Source organism: Nipponia nippon, unplaced genomic scaffold (assembly GCF_047370975.1).
Source record: "Nipponia nippon isolate SJK-2023a ecotype South Korea unplaced genomic scaffold, ASM4737097v1 scaffold_4, whole genome shotgun sequence".
Taxonomy (NCBI): Eukaryota; Metazoa; Chordata; class Aves; order Pelecaniformes; family Threskiornithidae; genus Nipponia; species Nipponia nippon.
Window position 1 is genome coordinate 87,302,779 of NW_028262358.1, and position 15,642 is coordinate 87,318,420.

The window sequence follows — 15,642 nt, forward strand, 5'->3', positions numbered from 1 at the left end:
TGCGGCTAGTTCCATCACTTGCGTTTTTTAGTCTCCCCTCCCCTATTTTCCTGCAATTAGTTTGTATTCAGCACTTTTCAGTACAAGTACAGTTTTAGCACAAATCATTTCTACTTTGCAGCACTGGTTTTCATGAAAGCTGACTGACATCCCTCTTTCTGATTTGGCTTCCATTATACTCAAATCCTAAGATATAAGAAAATTAGAGGAAGAAAAAAAGATGAAGGAGTGGAAATACATCCCACCATCCAGGTGCTTCCTTTGTGTTTGCCAGACCTCAGTTCTGCAAGTGCCATCTCTCGTGAGAGAGGTCTCCATAGTCCATGCCCCTTTGACCAAACATCCCAACTATGATAGGCTCCAGGCATCTTTCTTCCTTAGAAGCACCGCTAAGGAAAAGTCTGCATGAAATTTGCAAACAATCAAGGACTCAACCGGTCTAATTAAAACAGAATGTACTAAGAATGTATAGGAAAACCGGAGTGGACCGAGAGGACTTGTCTGAGTAACTAACTCAGTTTTCTCAGCAAATGTCAGGCCAGGGAGGTACATCTTGGATTCATTACAAAGGAAGCAATATCTTACTTGTCCTCCGCTCCTATCCTCAGGCAGCTGTCAGCAAGACAATCTCTTCCTTCCTCTCCTTTCTGATCCTCTTGACTACAGCGTCTCAGAGACACAGCCTCTAGTGTCCAACATTTCTTGTCCCTACTGCTCCCACAAACACGGTTCCTTTATAGCCTGTGACCACTTTTGATGTTCAAGTTGTGACAGATTTCATTACCTTATAACATGGGCTGGTCGCAGTTATATTTCAACAATGAAATGTCTGCACCATCTGGGATAAGAGTCTCTCTTCTCTCTACAGTGGTTAACACCTTCTAACATGACCCTCATCCCTGCCCCCTCCAGCTAACTCTGGAGTTATATTTCCCAATTTCCTTTCTCAGAACTTGGCATTTCAAAAGCCTCTTTGATCTTGCCATCACCTCGGCATGCCTGAAGGGTAAAGATGTGTAGACCATGGTTTGCATGTCAGTCTCCCCTCATTCAAGGTGTTGGACTGGCTAGGTCGATTTGTCCATAAAGCAACAAGGCTGCTTTTTTCATACCATTTTATTATTGATACTTTTCCTCCATAACACCGATGAATTATTGACAAATTAAAGTCCATCCATCTCAGCGGCTAAGGACTTTACTACCTTTTGGTCCACAGAGTTCTGTTTCTGGGTTGTGTTTAATTCTGTATTTTTCGTATCTAATGCGTTTGCTTCCTGTTTGACCTGAATTGTCAGCAAAGCAACAGAAGAATCCATCAGTGGAATGACAAGCAAAACAAAAGTGCAATACTGCACTTCTGACTCCTTATTTATGGCAGAGACGGGGACGCAGGATCTGCAAGGCCTCACCTATGAAGAGCAAGGCCAATCAACCTTTGGATTAAAAACTTAAACCATGTGTTCACACAGGAATGGTGTCATACTACTTGGCTGGCAATACCCACGTTCTCTAAAAGTGTAAATGGCATTAATTTTGCTCCCCCAGTGCTATGCAGCAACAAAGGCAGTATTTTATTCTATACAAGCTCGGGACAATTTCAAGCTGTGAAGATTTCACTATAGGACAACCTGAAAAATCTGTAACTTTCTTTCCTTGGTCCCAGTGCTGGTACTTTCTTTCTGATGTCCATAACATAATTGCTTCCCAATCCCCAAAGGCCATGCACACAGGAAGGACCCAGTAGGCCTCCTCTTTTGCCATATTATTTTGCACATTCATAAACCAGCTGCTGTTTTTGAGCTATTCTCATACAGCTTAGCACCACTGCCAGGAGGCTCCTTTTAGAAAATGACAAGTATTTCCCGTTAGCTCATCCCTTTCATCCTCCGTCTCACATTTCAGAAAGTTTTTATTAAGCAGCTATGTGCTTATTCTGCCTGTTGAGATGCTACCACCATAGCTGAACAGTAACAGTAGTTATTGCCCACTGATAACTGTAGATACTAGAGACATGGGGATTTCAGAAGAGAAGTGGGATCTCTCGGTACTTGTGATGCCAAATAGTGTTGGCGACTTATTATTATTCCACTAGACAACAACACTGACTTTCGAAATAAAATGCCATGCTGAAAGGATCAGTTCCCATTAATCTCCTGACTGTGTGTTGAAAAGATGGTAAGAGTTACCAGCATAACCTGTTTCACATTTTAAATGGAAACTGGTTTTTTTTAATTTCAAAGTGCACATTCACTTGAAATTTTAGCTAACTGATGCTGAAATGGGTGGAAAAGTATTAAGGTCAAAATAAAATCATCCTTTACATTTTTCAGTGGACCTGGTTTATTTTCTGTTCAGATTATTAGTTTACGAAAATGTTTAAAACATTGCCTTTTTGACTGGTTTTAGAGCAGGACTTCCAGTTTTGTGCTATAAACACTTCCTGCACAGCTACACCACCACTCCCCAGGGGCGCCTACGTAGAAATTACCGGCAAGGCCCACAGACAACAGCAGGCCTGTGGGTGACAACAACCCCACTTGGGATGAACGCAAGAGAGTACAAAATAAACGCGGAGAAGCATTTAGGCCACGAGGCAGGATCTGGACTCAGGTGGGCCTGGATCAAGTCCCGGCAGGTGCCAAGGCCATGGAAAAGCCCCGAGGCTTGGCATGGCACCTCAGCTTCTTCAAAATGGCGGCGCCGGTGGCAGTTCCCTCCCTAGCCGTTTTCCCGCCTTTTCTAACGGCTCTGTAGGCACCAAGGGCGCCAGGCAACGGCGGGCGCCCCGGCTCCGGCACCCATTGCTCTTCGCGCTCTTGAGGCAGTGTAAGGTGCTGCTAAGGCTCGCTGCAAGCACCGACCCTGCCTCCGCTGCCCTCCGCGCCCGCGCAGCCGGCTCCGCCGCCCCCTGCACACCTGCGTCCCGCCCGCTGCCTCCCCGCCGCTCCGCGCCCCACCGCGATCGCGGGTGTGGGGGCCCCCGCGGGGTGGATCGCTGCGGGCTGCAGCCGACTCACCCTCCCCGGCGATGAGCCCCCGAGCCCCAGCTGGCAACGGCGAGGCAGAGCGCTGCGCGGCTGGGAAAGGCGGTCGCGCTGCGGGACGCGGCGCACCGTGGCCCCCGAGCGGCGGCAGGGCGCCCGGGCGGGCGGCGGAGGGAGAGCCTGCCCCTCGGGGCGCCTTACCCCCGATCTCCATGAGAGGGGGCTCCGGCTCTTCTCGTGGCTCCGTCTTCCCACCGCTGCCTCCTTCCCGCAAGCGGGCATCCGCGGCGGAGGCTTCAGCCTTGGGGCGGGATGACAGGCGGGAGCGCTAGCGTGACACTTCATTAGGCGGCATTTGGCTAGTTGGGGGACGTGGGCAGCGGAGAGGAACCAGCAGCAGGTTTCCCCTGCCCCGTCGCTAGCGGGGGAATTGCTGCTCCCTCTTTGCGAGGCTGGTGCCGGGGCAGGAGCGGCCGCTGGACAGAGCCGGAGCCGCGGCGGGTAGTGGCGGGAGCCCCTCGCCCGCCTCGGCTCCCGCACGGCCCGAGCAGGGCCCCTGCCTCCTCCCGCCTTCTCCCCGGAGCGCCCCGTCGGCACCCCGGGGTGGAGAAATCCCCTCAGGGAACAGAGGCTTGAGTAGCTTTTCCTTCAGAAGGAGGCAAAACTAGGGGTCGGAAGAGCCCTCAGGGGCCCGGGGGGCTCCCGGCAGCGTGCCCTCTCATGTGGGCGCTGGCCGGGCTGCGGGGCTCCACACAGGAAGGCCAGGGATCTCTCAAAGCAGATGTTGCTGAGGAGATGCCTCATACTCCGGGTCAGTGTCAGGATAATCCCAGTCTGAGTCTCAACCGATTGTAATCCCAGGTGGAAAAGGGGCACTCAAATCGTAATTCCCAAGTATTGCTATATTTCAGAATATTTGGGGTTCTTCAGTAGATCTAAAACTGGAGTAAAAGCTGGCATGGAAAAGGCTTGCTGCTGGTCTCTTTCATCTGAAGCTGTTATCACCTCTCCTGCTTTCATCGTCAGAGAGAAAATCTAAAAATGGCATTTGGTTTAGATTACTAAAATAACAACAAGATAAAGTAGCCGTGAGAGAGCAGAGCTTGTGTGTCTATCTTTGCTAACAGAGTGCAAGAGACCTAGGAACAAAATGGCTGCTGCCTTTGTACATCAGCAGCAGCGGTGGAAAAGTTGGGAAAATGCACACAGCGCTCTGCTCCCTGGCTACATCCTTTGATGCCATCCATCCTTCTTTGCAAGTCTAAGGAATTGGTTTTGCACTGAAACTGATGGGTGTTTGCATTTGTAACTTCCTAAACAACGTGCAGTTCTTAGTAGCTTTCTTGACTATTTTTAAGGGTCTTCAGGTGGTCAGACTAGTATTAACCCTAAGATGCAGTTTCTGAATATTATAAGGGTTTGCATATTGCAAATTTGCGTATCATTTTCCAGTGCATAATAGGGAAAGGGTGCGGTTGATACCAGTTTGGGGGGATTTTGTCTCACCAAAGGTGTTAGCTCCAGTCCCGCTACTCCTTCAGTTGGAGGGAGAGGTGTGAATCTATTATGTAGTAGGCATAATGGTTGTCTTCACAGAAAGCTCCAAGTCTGTGGCTCTCTTGAAGCTACCAACTCTGTTTTGAAAGGACAGTTGATATTATAGGTGACAAATGTTAAAATAATAAGTAATCCTGAGAAGCTGAATACCTGAAGGACAGGTAAAGTCACAGGTGAGGGGAAAATATAAATTGATTTCCTGTTTTTCTCACAATTCTGTTGTGATGTACTAAGAATGTAAGTGAGGCAAAGTTTGTAGAGAGAGTTAACATGTTTTATTAGGTTAGCTTATATAGCTGGAAAAAATACGTACAAGCTCTTGGGCACATAGGCACTTCTTAAGAGAGCTTGCCTGTTTCTTCCGGTTATATCCTGTTTTCTGATATTCAGCTGAATATCTGAATTTCCAGGTGTCTGAATTTGTCAGAGCCTTTCAAGGCCTTTCTCAGAGCCCGTTACAGAAATCCTCTAATTAATGTCTGAAATTTCTTTCAACTTATTTCTTTTAAAACTAGGTGTATGTATAAGCAGTGCTCTGATTGCATCCCTAATATGTGTGTCTGCACCCTTAAATATCAATATAAATAACTGAAATGGAAACAGAAATATGCAAAAAATTATTTCAAACAAAACAAGGTTGTTTATCGAAATATTTAAGCATACAGAAGACCATAAATGTATAGTGCAGGAACTGAGAACATTTTGTACTGCATACACAACTTACGATGTGCCGCTTTCCAGTCAACTCCTACTTCCCAGTAATAGATATTAACCGTCAGAGGGCACTCCTGATCCTACAAAGGAGTAATGTGGTTTGCTAGAACAATAGTGAACAGTCAGACTTTCCTAATCTGGAAACATGCTTTACATGATTTATATCCCATTGGCATCTGGATTATGAGTCAACAGATGATAAAGTCAGATATTTATGACACCTCCATTTACCACCCTTTACAGCACAGTGCTAAATACCGTATAACTGATGCACTTGATTTAAAAGTCACTTGCAGCATAGTAGTTCTAATGATTTCTTCACAATTTAATATAGTGCTTAGCTCAGGCTGTGAAGGAAGTTTGCTAAAAGAAATGATTAACAATTGGGTCTGCGTTTCTTTAGCAATGTCCTTAGCGTCCATATAAGAGTGTTAGTCCGGGTCAAGATGCTGTGTCTGGTATAGTATAGTATGTTCTTACTAACATTCACCTAGGAGCAGCTTATTTGGCTGTACGTGAGAGGAGAGGCAGTCAGATAGGTTAGGTGTGTGCTTAGCAGAGAAGTGTGGTAAGCTTTAATATTTCCTTTCACATGGTTTTACACCCCTGCAAATTTTGCCTTATATGTCCTTTTGTAGAAGCATTTTTTTTTTCCTGTGAGAAACATTCCTAAAGTATGCATTTCTTTTTTTTCAATTCACGTCTATCCTCTGTTTGAAAGGGAGCACTTTTTTCTCCTTGCAAAAGCAAAAACTTGAAAACGGCGCAATTTTTGAGTTTATAACAGAACACTCACAAAAACAACAACTCAACTACCAAAGCGTTTTTCTTTTTTCCTTTTTTTTTTTTTTTTTTTCCCCTTGAGAAGCTTGCCTGATGGCAACCTAAGACAGGCATAAAAAGTGGGAGGAACATCATACCTTTTTTTTCACCCAGCCTCAGCTCCGCAGCACATTAGCATGTTTATTCCTCGAGAACAGGCAACTTCATGCAATTGGTTCTACACACTCTCCTTGTAAAAGTGTCAAGACTGCATAGAGGGATATGCAGGAAACGGGAACGTATCCAAGCGGAGGGAACAGCAGGCACTGCTTACATGTATGATCCGAGACCTCAGGGGTAGGATTCTTGTTTCGTCTCTGACCTGGGCTCTGTATTCATCCCAGTGTTCCCATCTGTGTTTTATCTGACGCTGATGCTGGTGCTTGAATCCAGAAAAAGATTTCCATTTTAATGGGTAGATCCTGTTGCATCTTTTTTGGGGGAGACAGGTTTGGACTGTGTGTTCAGAGATCTGTTGTGCCATTCAGTTTCGCTCCAGTACTCTGCTGTTTGAGCTTCAATGTCCATGTGGTTTCAGCAGTGTTGAACTTCCTTCATGCTGCTGTGACGGTACAAACTGGGTTGGCATCTACCTTGACCCAAAATCCCAAATCCCAGCCCGGATCCATGGGTCTCCGGAAGAGTTCTGGAGAGAATTTGCTGGCTTTTGCCACTACTATTCTATGTCAGCTGATGGCTGGAAAGCTAACATATGTAGGCAGTTTCAGAGATAGTTTTTAAGTTGCCTGGAGTGCAAAAGGGAAAGTTGTCTCCTTGGTATTGTTATAATAGGCTTATTAAATCAGATTTTACTTTTCTAGAATTCATTTGCATGCTAAGGCAATGGGCAAATAACACAAGGACTGATTACTTATTACTGTGTCTCATATAGATGACAGAAATACCCAATATGAGAGTAGCGTTGTTTTTTTATGACTAAAACTGTCTTGTTTCCTGCATGTAACTTACTGTTGAGTACTTGGGGTTTTAGGAAGTACTGGTGTCGAGTCATCTCTCTGTTTACAGTGTAGATTCAGAAATGCTTTTAACTAAGCAAAGTCATTCCAGAACTTCTCTGTGGCTTGTTAAAATGTCTTCACTGATAGCAAAGAATATGAAAACAAAGTGTGGACTGGGAGGACTGAAGGGAGGACATGCCAAAGGTTGATTTCTCTTCAGCAGGTCAAATGTTTCCAAGCTGGGAACAAGGAACATTTTTAATGGCCTGGCACACTCACGGGGAGCTGCCTGAGGAGTGTGTGTGTGTGTGTATACGCTGCGCTCCCAAAGGTTTACTGGAAGCTCATAGGCACAGATAGCCCCTGGGCTGGGTGAGTTTTTGGCTGGATCAAGGATGCATGATGGCCAAGCTGAGCAGAGACAAGCAGTTGTCACCTGTTGGCAGGACACTTGGACTCTTTGCTTCAGGCCACGGTCAGATACCTAAATCCCATCTCAGCTTCCCTGTCTAGCCTATGGGGAGCTGGGCAGCTCTGATGGCTTCTGGAGAGCAGCCCAGAGAGTCTAAACAAGACAGTGAGCAGGGAGATACCTAAAGGAACAGGGAAGAGGAGTTGGTTTTGGTCAATAGGAAACACGGACCAGATGTCCCTATGTGCGGAGAACTGAGATTTGGGTGGAATCGAGGCTATTAGAATATAGTTCTTCTGTTTGGTAGTCTCTCCGACCTTAAGGAGGGAAGTACACAGCTGAATGAACACAGATGGGAGTACACAGCTTGACAAAGAGGCCAAAACCAGTCATGCTACTTATGAGAGGGGTAATACCCAACATATCTCAAGATCCATGCAGTCAGGGGCCAAGAACTGCTGTGGACCGTTAAGCTTTGTGTGATTATAAAAGCGCAGCCCTCCTGTTTTGACATCACTTCTAACCTTCCCTTATAAGGACAGTACAACAGGTTTTCTGTGGGTCAGACTTGCAGATTGCTATGTATTTGGTTTTGACTTTTTTTTCACCCATGGGAAATTATGACAGAGAGCAACTGTGATTACTTGGCTAGAAAATGACTTTAAACTGTCTGGTGTTGACTGTCCATTTCGAAAGTATTTCTCCTATCAGTGTCTCCTTTTTTTTTCATATTTCCCTCACACTTTCACAAGATTTATTAAATGCCCGCCTGCTGGAAAGAGTTCTGCAGGGATTTGTGCTCCTCTTAAATCAAGGGCAGCAGTCATAGGCCTTACACTGCATCTGATCATAGGACTGTTTTTTATATTTCCTTGAAATGATCCATTCAGGCGGAAAAATGATCCACGGAAAATGAGATTCGTTGAAATTCAGAGGTAAAGTCCATCTGAAAGTGGACTTCAAGGGATTTAGGTGTGGTGATGGCAGCCATTATAGCCCGCGCGGTCTGCTACCCTCTGCTGCCCCCAGAGCAGAGAGAACTGATGGGAGGTGTTGGGGCACACCGGTTTCTGCCACCTCAGTGCTAGGAGTGGTCACGTCTAGGATCGGGGAAAGGCACACGGTGGGGCACTGGTGTCTTCGGCTGCCTCCGCTGGGCCTGGCAGAGCTGATCCATAGAGCCCAAGGAGAGTAAAGGCGTTGTTCGGTGCCATTCTTTCGAGCAACCCTGATAAAGCTGAGATCATCCTGTTCATCAGTACTACAGAAGTGATGCCTGAGGTTGGTTGAAACATTGGGAGTGTGGAGATGCTGGAGAGGGCCTAGTCGAGGGCTACCAAGGTGGTCAGAGGCCTGGAGGACATGCCTTTTAGGGAAAGGTGAAGGGAGCTGTGCTTGGAGAGCCTGGTGGGGAGGCAGCTATGGGGCAGTCTAATAGCCTGCAACTGCTTGAGGATAAGCTATGGAGATGATGAAGCCAAACCTTCTTGATAGTTTCAAGGGGCAAAAAAGGGGCCACAGCATCAAACTGTAGCTTTGGAGGTTAGAATGGAAGTGAGGAATAATCTTTTCTCTTTGGAAGGTAGTGCAGGATTGGAGCAGGGTACCCAGAAAGGAAAGGGAATATCTATTCCTGAAAGTTTTCAGGACTTGACTAAACAAAACCATGGCTGACTTGGTCTGGTGCTGGTGATAGTCCTGCAGGCAGGCAGTTGGACTAGATGACCTCCAGAAGACCCCTCAACATCAACGTTTCTGTGATTCTGTGAAAAATGGAAAGATTTTGCTCAAGTTTGACTTCGAAATAACATACTGTTTGCAAGCAACTTAGAAGAGGTGATTTCTTTATTAAAAACGATAGGCAAAAGTGTTCGCAGAAAACTTACACTACCACTTCTCAGTGTTCTAAACAATGCTAGTGCTGCTGTAGGCTTTGCTTAAAAATTACTTTCTTTTCAAACAATCTTTAAAAACTAAGTCTTGTCACTTAATTCGCACAAAATAAAGAACTCCTTTTCTTTTCTTACCAGTGAATAAACGCTGTAGTTGATTAGGTACATCTCCTTATGCAGTATGAATAGCTGCTGCACATGTATGTGTGTGTGTATATATATAGGATATCTCTAAAAAGGATAAACGCAAACATTTTTTCACTCAGCAGACTGCTAGCTCTCAGTTGTCACCTCATAACTATAAATAATAGCTTTGGAGCTAGGTATATTTCAGACAGAGGCACAGAAAGAGTGAGCAAATAGAGTTATTTTTTTCCGTATCGTTGGCACACCATTGTTCCGCTGTGGTCAGTGGTAGGATGTGCAAACAGTATTTCAGATTCCATAGGAACCTGTTTTGTATTTATGCTAGGCCAGCGTCATGTGTTACTCGACCGACCGGAGGGATGGGAATGATAACCAGCGGCTTGCTTGGGCAAAAAGGCAGAGGTGCTCTTCCATAGTTAATAAAGAGGCAGAAACTTGAAACAAAATCGGACCAAGCTATATGTTTTCAGAACTTGAATTTGCCTACGTCAGCTAAGTTTTGTCATGGCAAAAGTGCAACGAGGAATGTGGGAACGCTTTCACCAGGTTGTCTTCATCTGAAAAAACAAAGCAAGAAAGTGAACAAATTTTAACCAGAAATTGAACGTTAGCCACTTCTGTGAGTCTTTAAATGTTAACATCTATGGAAGAAATACTATATTGCTGTGGCTTTTCCTCAGTGCATTTGCAGGAAATGCCAAACAGTAACGCTCTCCAGTTTAAAACATGAGAGTCATGTGACAAAAGGAAAACGCACGTGTAAAGCTGATTACTGGGCTTTTACAATCTATTTTCTGCCCGCTTTAATAAATGTTAATGAAGAAGTTAGCTTTTTTTGTTTGTTGAAGTCAGTTTTTTGCTATAATTTATGCAGGGTGGTAACTGCTACTGTGGCATCACCAGAGAAGAGCAGCACAGTGGTTGCACATGGCAGTACTCTGGCAATGTCCTGCTGCTCAGATGCACCCCAGGTTGCTCCTGTCACATTAAGGGTGTTTTAAAATGAGCCATCATTTACGGATTCCACCTAAAGGAGTTTTCAGCTGGCCCTGCAACGCATCTTTATGGCCATTTCCTCCACCGCATATTTATCCTTGGAGAATTACAAAATGCAGAGACCAAGTGGTTGTTCAGGTTCACTGAAATGCACAGGAAGGATTTTTACTGATAATTTCAAATCCTGTATTAACTGCATGGAAAAAATATTTAATATCGTTAGTAATCTGACCATATAGTTCCCCTTGCCACTTTATGGTATATTTCCATTCAGTTTTAAAGAAGGAGAAAGAAGGAGAAGCCATACTTGAATCTGACGTAACTTATCTAAAATTTTTGAAGATTTTTTCATTATGTTAACCTGCCATCTCAGATTCAGAGAATAATTGTTGTGGATTTCTAAATTTATATCGATGCAGGTTAATGCTTTGCAGTTGGCCTGCATGAAGTTGGATTGGCAAGGAAAGTGGCTTTTCTGTTGTTACAGTGATGCCCAGTCAGCCGTGCAGTTGATAAGTGGACTACTCAGGCACAGAAGGTCACAAGGAAATAGAGATCCATTGGTTGCACAAAAATTAGGAGCACCGTGCGCTCTTTCAAAATAAGTTACTTTGTCAGGTTCCAGTTAAGGTTCAGTTTTACCTTTAAATTCATTCTTGTGGAAGTTTTCTTAAATCAGTAATGGAAATGCTAAATGACCTGCTCAAAAGTTGCATTTCTGCTTATTTTCTGCTTTCATTGTTATCATTAAGAGAATTCTTTGGGCAAATTACAGTAGAAGTTACTGGTGTTTTATAAATGTATCTGTACTTTCCTATTAATGTCAGTACCAAAGGGCCAATGGCAGTTATGTACAGTAATGCAAGTTCTTACACACTTAAGTCTGGTCCCGTGTGTATAATAAATGAGATCTACTCCGAAGAATTTGGAAAGCCAGGAGGTTGTAGGGTTAGCCTGCTATAAAATACCAAGGGACTGAGGCCCTGATCCCCAGTCCGTTCTTATTTGTAAAAGCACTTCAGCACATATGTATCTCTAGGCATGTGTTTAAGACCCATTGACATCAATGAGACTTTAGCTGATGCTTAACCTCTGAGCATATGCTTAAGTTTCCTGCTGAATAAGGAGGGCCTTGAGCATATGCTTAAAAATACCCTGCTGAATTGCTGATCTCTCTCAGGCCTTTAGCCTGCCCCAAATACAAACCTTTACTTGCTTCTCTAGGTCACTTGTTTTGGCTTGGACTTCAGATTTTTTCTTCTGTAGCATTTCCTTTTTGCTCAGCTGGCCAGATCTATTTTCTACAACCCCCATTATCACACACACATGGTGTTCATTATCACTCCACATTGCTCCACATTACAAAGTCGAGTACCCAGTTGGCTCATTCAATGCTTTCAGTGAAAGTGCTATCTATTTATAGTTTTCTGCAAATTTAAAATCGTGCGGGGAAGAAGCTGTTGTCAGTTCAACAAACACTGTTTATATTCAGGTGTTGTTGGGATACGAACCTTTCACTATAATCCTTTCACTCTCTTCCACTGTGCGACATTATTACGGTATTAGGTGGGATATTTAAAAGGCTCCAAAAATCCATTGTAGCTTTCCCAGACTTTTGGACAAGTTGTAATTACTGTTGGCCACAGTATTTAGTGCAGAAAATTTTCTTACCAAAAATACTATTTTGTTTACGCTGAATTTTTATAGTGTTACTTTATTTCCACTGGAAATTTTCAATTTCCCTCCAGCAAACACATCCCAAAGTGTTTTTCATATTGAACCAATGTTTCAGAATGAAATTTTTTAAAATTATTTTAATGTAGCATGTTGGGGTTTTTGGTGAAAAAATAATGATATTTTAAGTCAAAGTGAAACTAAAACACGACTTTAAAATTGTCAAAAATTTCCCATGATGGAAACCTACAATTTCAAAGGAAAAAGTTCAAATAAAGATTTTTTTCCATAAAACATGAAAAAGAGGTTTTTCCATTTACCCCTAGTTAACAACGTAGAATTTACCTGGTGTCTTTTATTACTACCGAGAGAAGCCTGTGAGAGAATGCCCTCAATATGGGCTCACTATTTTGAACTTTTACGCAGCAGTCGTCATGTTAGAAGACCAACTGCACTGGCCCAAGTCGTGGAAACCCCCCCAAATTTCATGGGTCTCAAGATGAGGTGTTTCTTAGATTCAGTAAAGGCACATGAGAGCTCCTGAATGTGCCTGCGGCTCATGGATTTCTGTTAGAGCACAGGATACTCTTAGCAGATACCTAGGCACATGTGAAAGGATAGCCATCTCCCAATTCCAACAATTGTCTCTGGAAATTATAAAGAGTTACTTAACCGTTGTTTTTATTATCTTGTGTCCACGTTCAGATGTTTACCATTGAACAGTCACGACTAAAAATGGTTTCCGCTGCACATACTGTTTAAATACATTTCTTGGACGAATCCAGAAAACCACCAATCAGTGAACTGAAACTCAAGCTCCTACTCTACTTGTCAGGAGATTCTAGATCCTCATGTTACACCAAAACATAACAAACCGTTAAGACCATTTCATGCTTCGTTGGCTTCAAATAAACCAGAAGTACCCAGAAAAAGGTTTCCTCCGACTTTCATTTGTCTGCATCCGAATTTGCCAAAAATTCAGATGTTCTGCACGCTTTGCTCTTGGCTTCAGTCACTGCGTCTTACTAGCAGGGCAGAGGATTTTGTTTTCCTTGCAGGTGAGGAACAGCAGAAACGTTTTTTCACAGAAGCGTTGCGGTTCGGGCATAAGGGGGCGTTTGTATTTTACTGCCCACACAGGCCCACGGCGTCAGCTTGCGAGGTGCTGCCCCTGGTTGACGGAGTCCAAAGCCTCCTCACCGCGGGGCAGTTTGCAGCCTCGCACGGATCCCGTGCGAGTGCTGGTAGCTGGCACGATCAGAGCGGGGATCCTCCAGGACAGATGGAATCCAACACATATTTTATAAGATTTGAGGACAGACGGGATTCTTAATTCAAGGAAAAATTCCTTTTGCCTCCTTTTTTGCTGACTCAGCGTATTGTTTGCAGCTGGGCCAGAGTGGGAATGCCTGCCTGTGTAGAAGAGTTATATGACTTTCTGGCAAAACTAACTAGTATGGAACTAATTGCAGCCCACCCAAACCTAGCAGGAGGCAGGGTTTTCCTTTCAATTAAAAGCATTCTGCTAGAAGGCAGCACACAAGATCTAATGCGTGTGTTCAGATGAATGCTTAATAATAGCTTTCGTGGGCTTTGGGAAAAAAAAAAAAAGGCCTTCAGGAATGAAGGCAAACAGGCTATGGAATTTAAAGAAAAATATTAACTAAGGGTCCAACTCCAAACCAGAAGCTGGGAATATCTTTCCTGAAAAGAATTTTTCATCTACTAAAGGGGTAGATCTGAAAGAAAAATTAAAAAGGCCATTATTAATTGCACTGATCTCATTTATTAAAATTCCTATAGCAGGCTGGCACTGCTCATCTTCGCAGCCCCTCTTGTTAGCAAATTTTGAACCCTCTGGTTCTTGTGATCTCTTGTCTGTTTGGCAGGTGTAAGACACTGACTCCATCCTTGTTGTAAGGTGGGGGGAGTGGGGAGGGTAATTACCTCCTAAAACATGGGGAGCTGTGATTTAGGACAGGAATTTTACTGAGGAAAGCTCAGGGGCAACTTGGGTCAGTTGACAATTATGTTTGTGCTCTTATTACTCCAGTTACCCACAAAACCAACTCATCCCCAGAAGGCTAAAGGATTTGGATTAAATATGGTGGAGGGAAACTCTTCAAAGCATGCTGTCTTGTCTGCCAGGGGGTAAAAATGAAGTTTCAAGCTGCCTGCTGTACAAAAGAAATTGTGAGCAGGGAAGACGGGAATGGAAATGAAGCTGTTGAAGAGCAGGGGGAGGTGATCTGATCTCTACTGAAGGACAGGCTAGTCATGGTGATGACTGAATGATTTACTCTCACCAAGTGGGATAGGGATCTTTCACAAAGGGCCAGAAGACAGGGAAGGGTAAGAAAGGCTGAGGGAGTCCTTGTAGAGCTGGCTGCCGGTGGGAAAGGGGCTAAGGAAGGCCCACGGTGCTGTGAGGTGCTACCAGGGAAGAGCATGGGTTGCGTGCGAAAGGTGCTGGCCGGACTGAAAACTGACGTATGAGAAGTCCCTGTGCCAGGGGGCTGAGGGAGGGAGGCAGCAGCCTGTATTCAGGGAAAGGAGAGCAGGAACCTGGTGACGGGTTAAAGGTGAGGAGCACAGCACTGTTGCTGGTCAGGCATGGCCGTGGGGAGGGGGAACCAGGGGAAGACTTTGGATCTACTGGAATTTTTGTGGTCCCACTGGAAGGAGCTGGGCTATCCTGCCATCATAAGCAGCCATTCTCCCCCTCCTATGTTGCTTGTTATTTGGGGCATTGTATGGAGAACCTTTCTTCCTCCTCTTTTAGAAATGTACATAGCATTTTTAATTTTTTTTTTTCATGTTTTTGGGTGCTAAGTGAAAAGGCCCTGCTATCTGCCGTGGACCTCTGGCTGCCTGTCTTTGAAGATCGGTATTTGAATAAGGATTATTTTCCATCCAGTAATAACGGAGAAAGATGTGATCTTGGTATTGTGGTGCAAGTTGCAAAAATAATTTCTGCTTGCTTGGTAACTCCGTCCTTTGAAGTATCCAGATTCTCTCAGGGGTGTATGTGACCTCACCTTCTAGTTACCAAACTTTTCCAAATGTCGGATTACACTCAACACCAGATTAGGAATGTGCTTGACATTTCTTTATAAGGTGCAGGAAAATATCTGGGTAGAGATGAAAGCAGATACAAGTGTAACTGGTATATTGGAAGAAATTATATATTGCTACTACTACACTCCTCTTCCTGTGCTTCAGCCTACCTTTGTGCTGGAGCTTTGGCTAACATTCAGTTGTCTGCATATTTTCTGAGAACTCATGAGAAATTTGTTCATTACAAGTCCAGATCACCTCAGAAGAGGGACTGCAATGATTTGCTCTGTAGCGTTCACATTCAGAACCAAACTGACAGACTGCTTTTACACCTGTGGTTATTTATGTCCGCATCTTAAATTACAGGTGGCATTGCTGGTGCAGTAGAGTTGGCAGTTTGATGACGATGGACTACTGGAAATGCCAGT

At 44.3% G+C, this 15,642-nt stretch overlaps 1 protein-coding gene across 1 annotated transcript in view; it reads right to left on the bottom strand.

Moving 5' to 3' along the window:
- Window positions 1-9,979: 9,979 nt before the first annotated feature.
- The window catches only part of LOC104022016 (hormonally up-regulated neu tumor-associated kinase homolog A), an 80,899-nt gene continuing 75,236 nt past the window's right edge, over window positions 9,980-15,642 (bottom strand). The window contains exon 12 of the mRNA XM_087776393.1: window positions 9,980-10,044. Coding sequence (XP_087632519.1) covers window positions 9,980-10,044 — 65 coding nt within the window. The remainder of the gene's footprint in view (window positions 10,045-15,642) is intronic.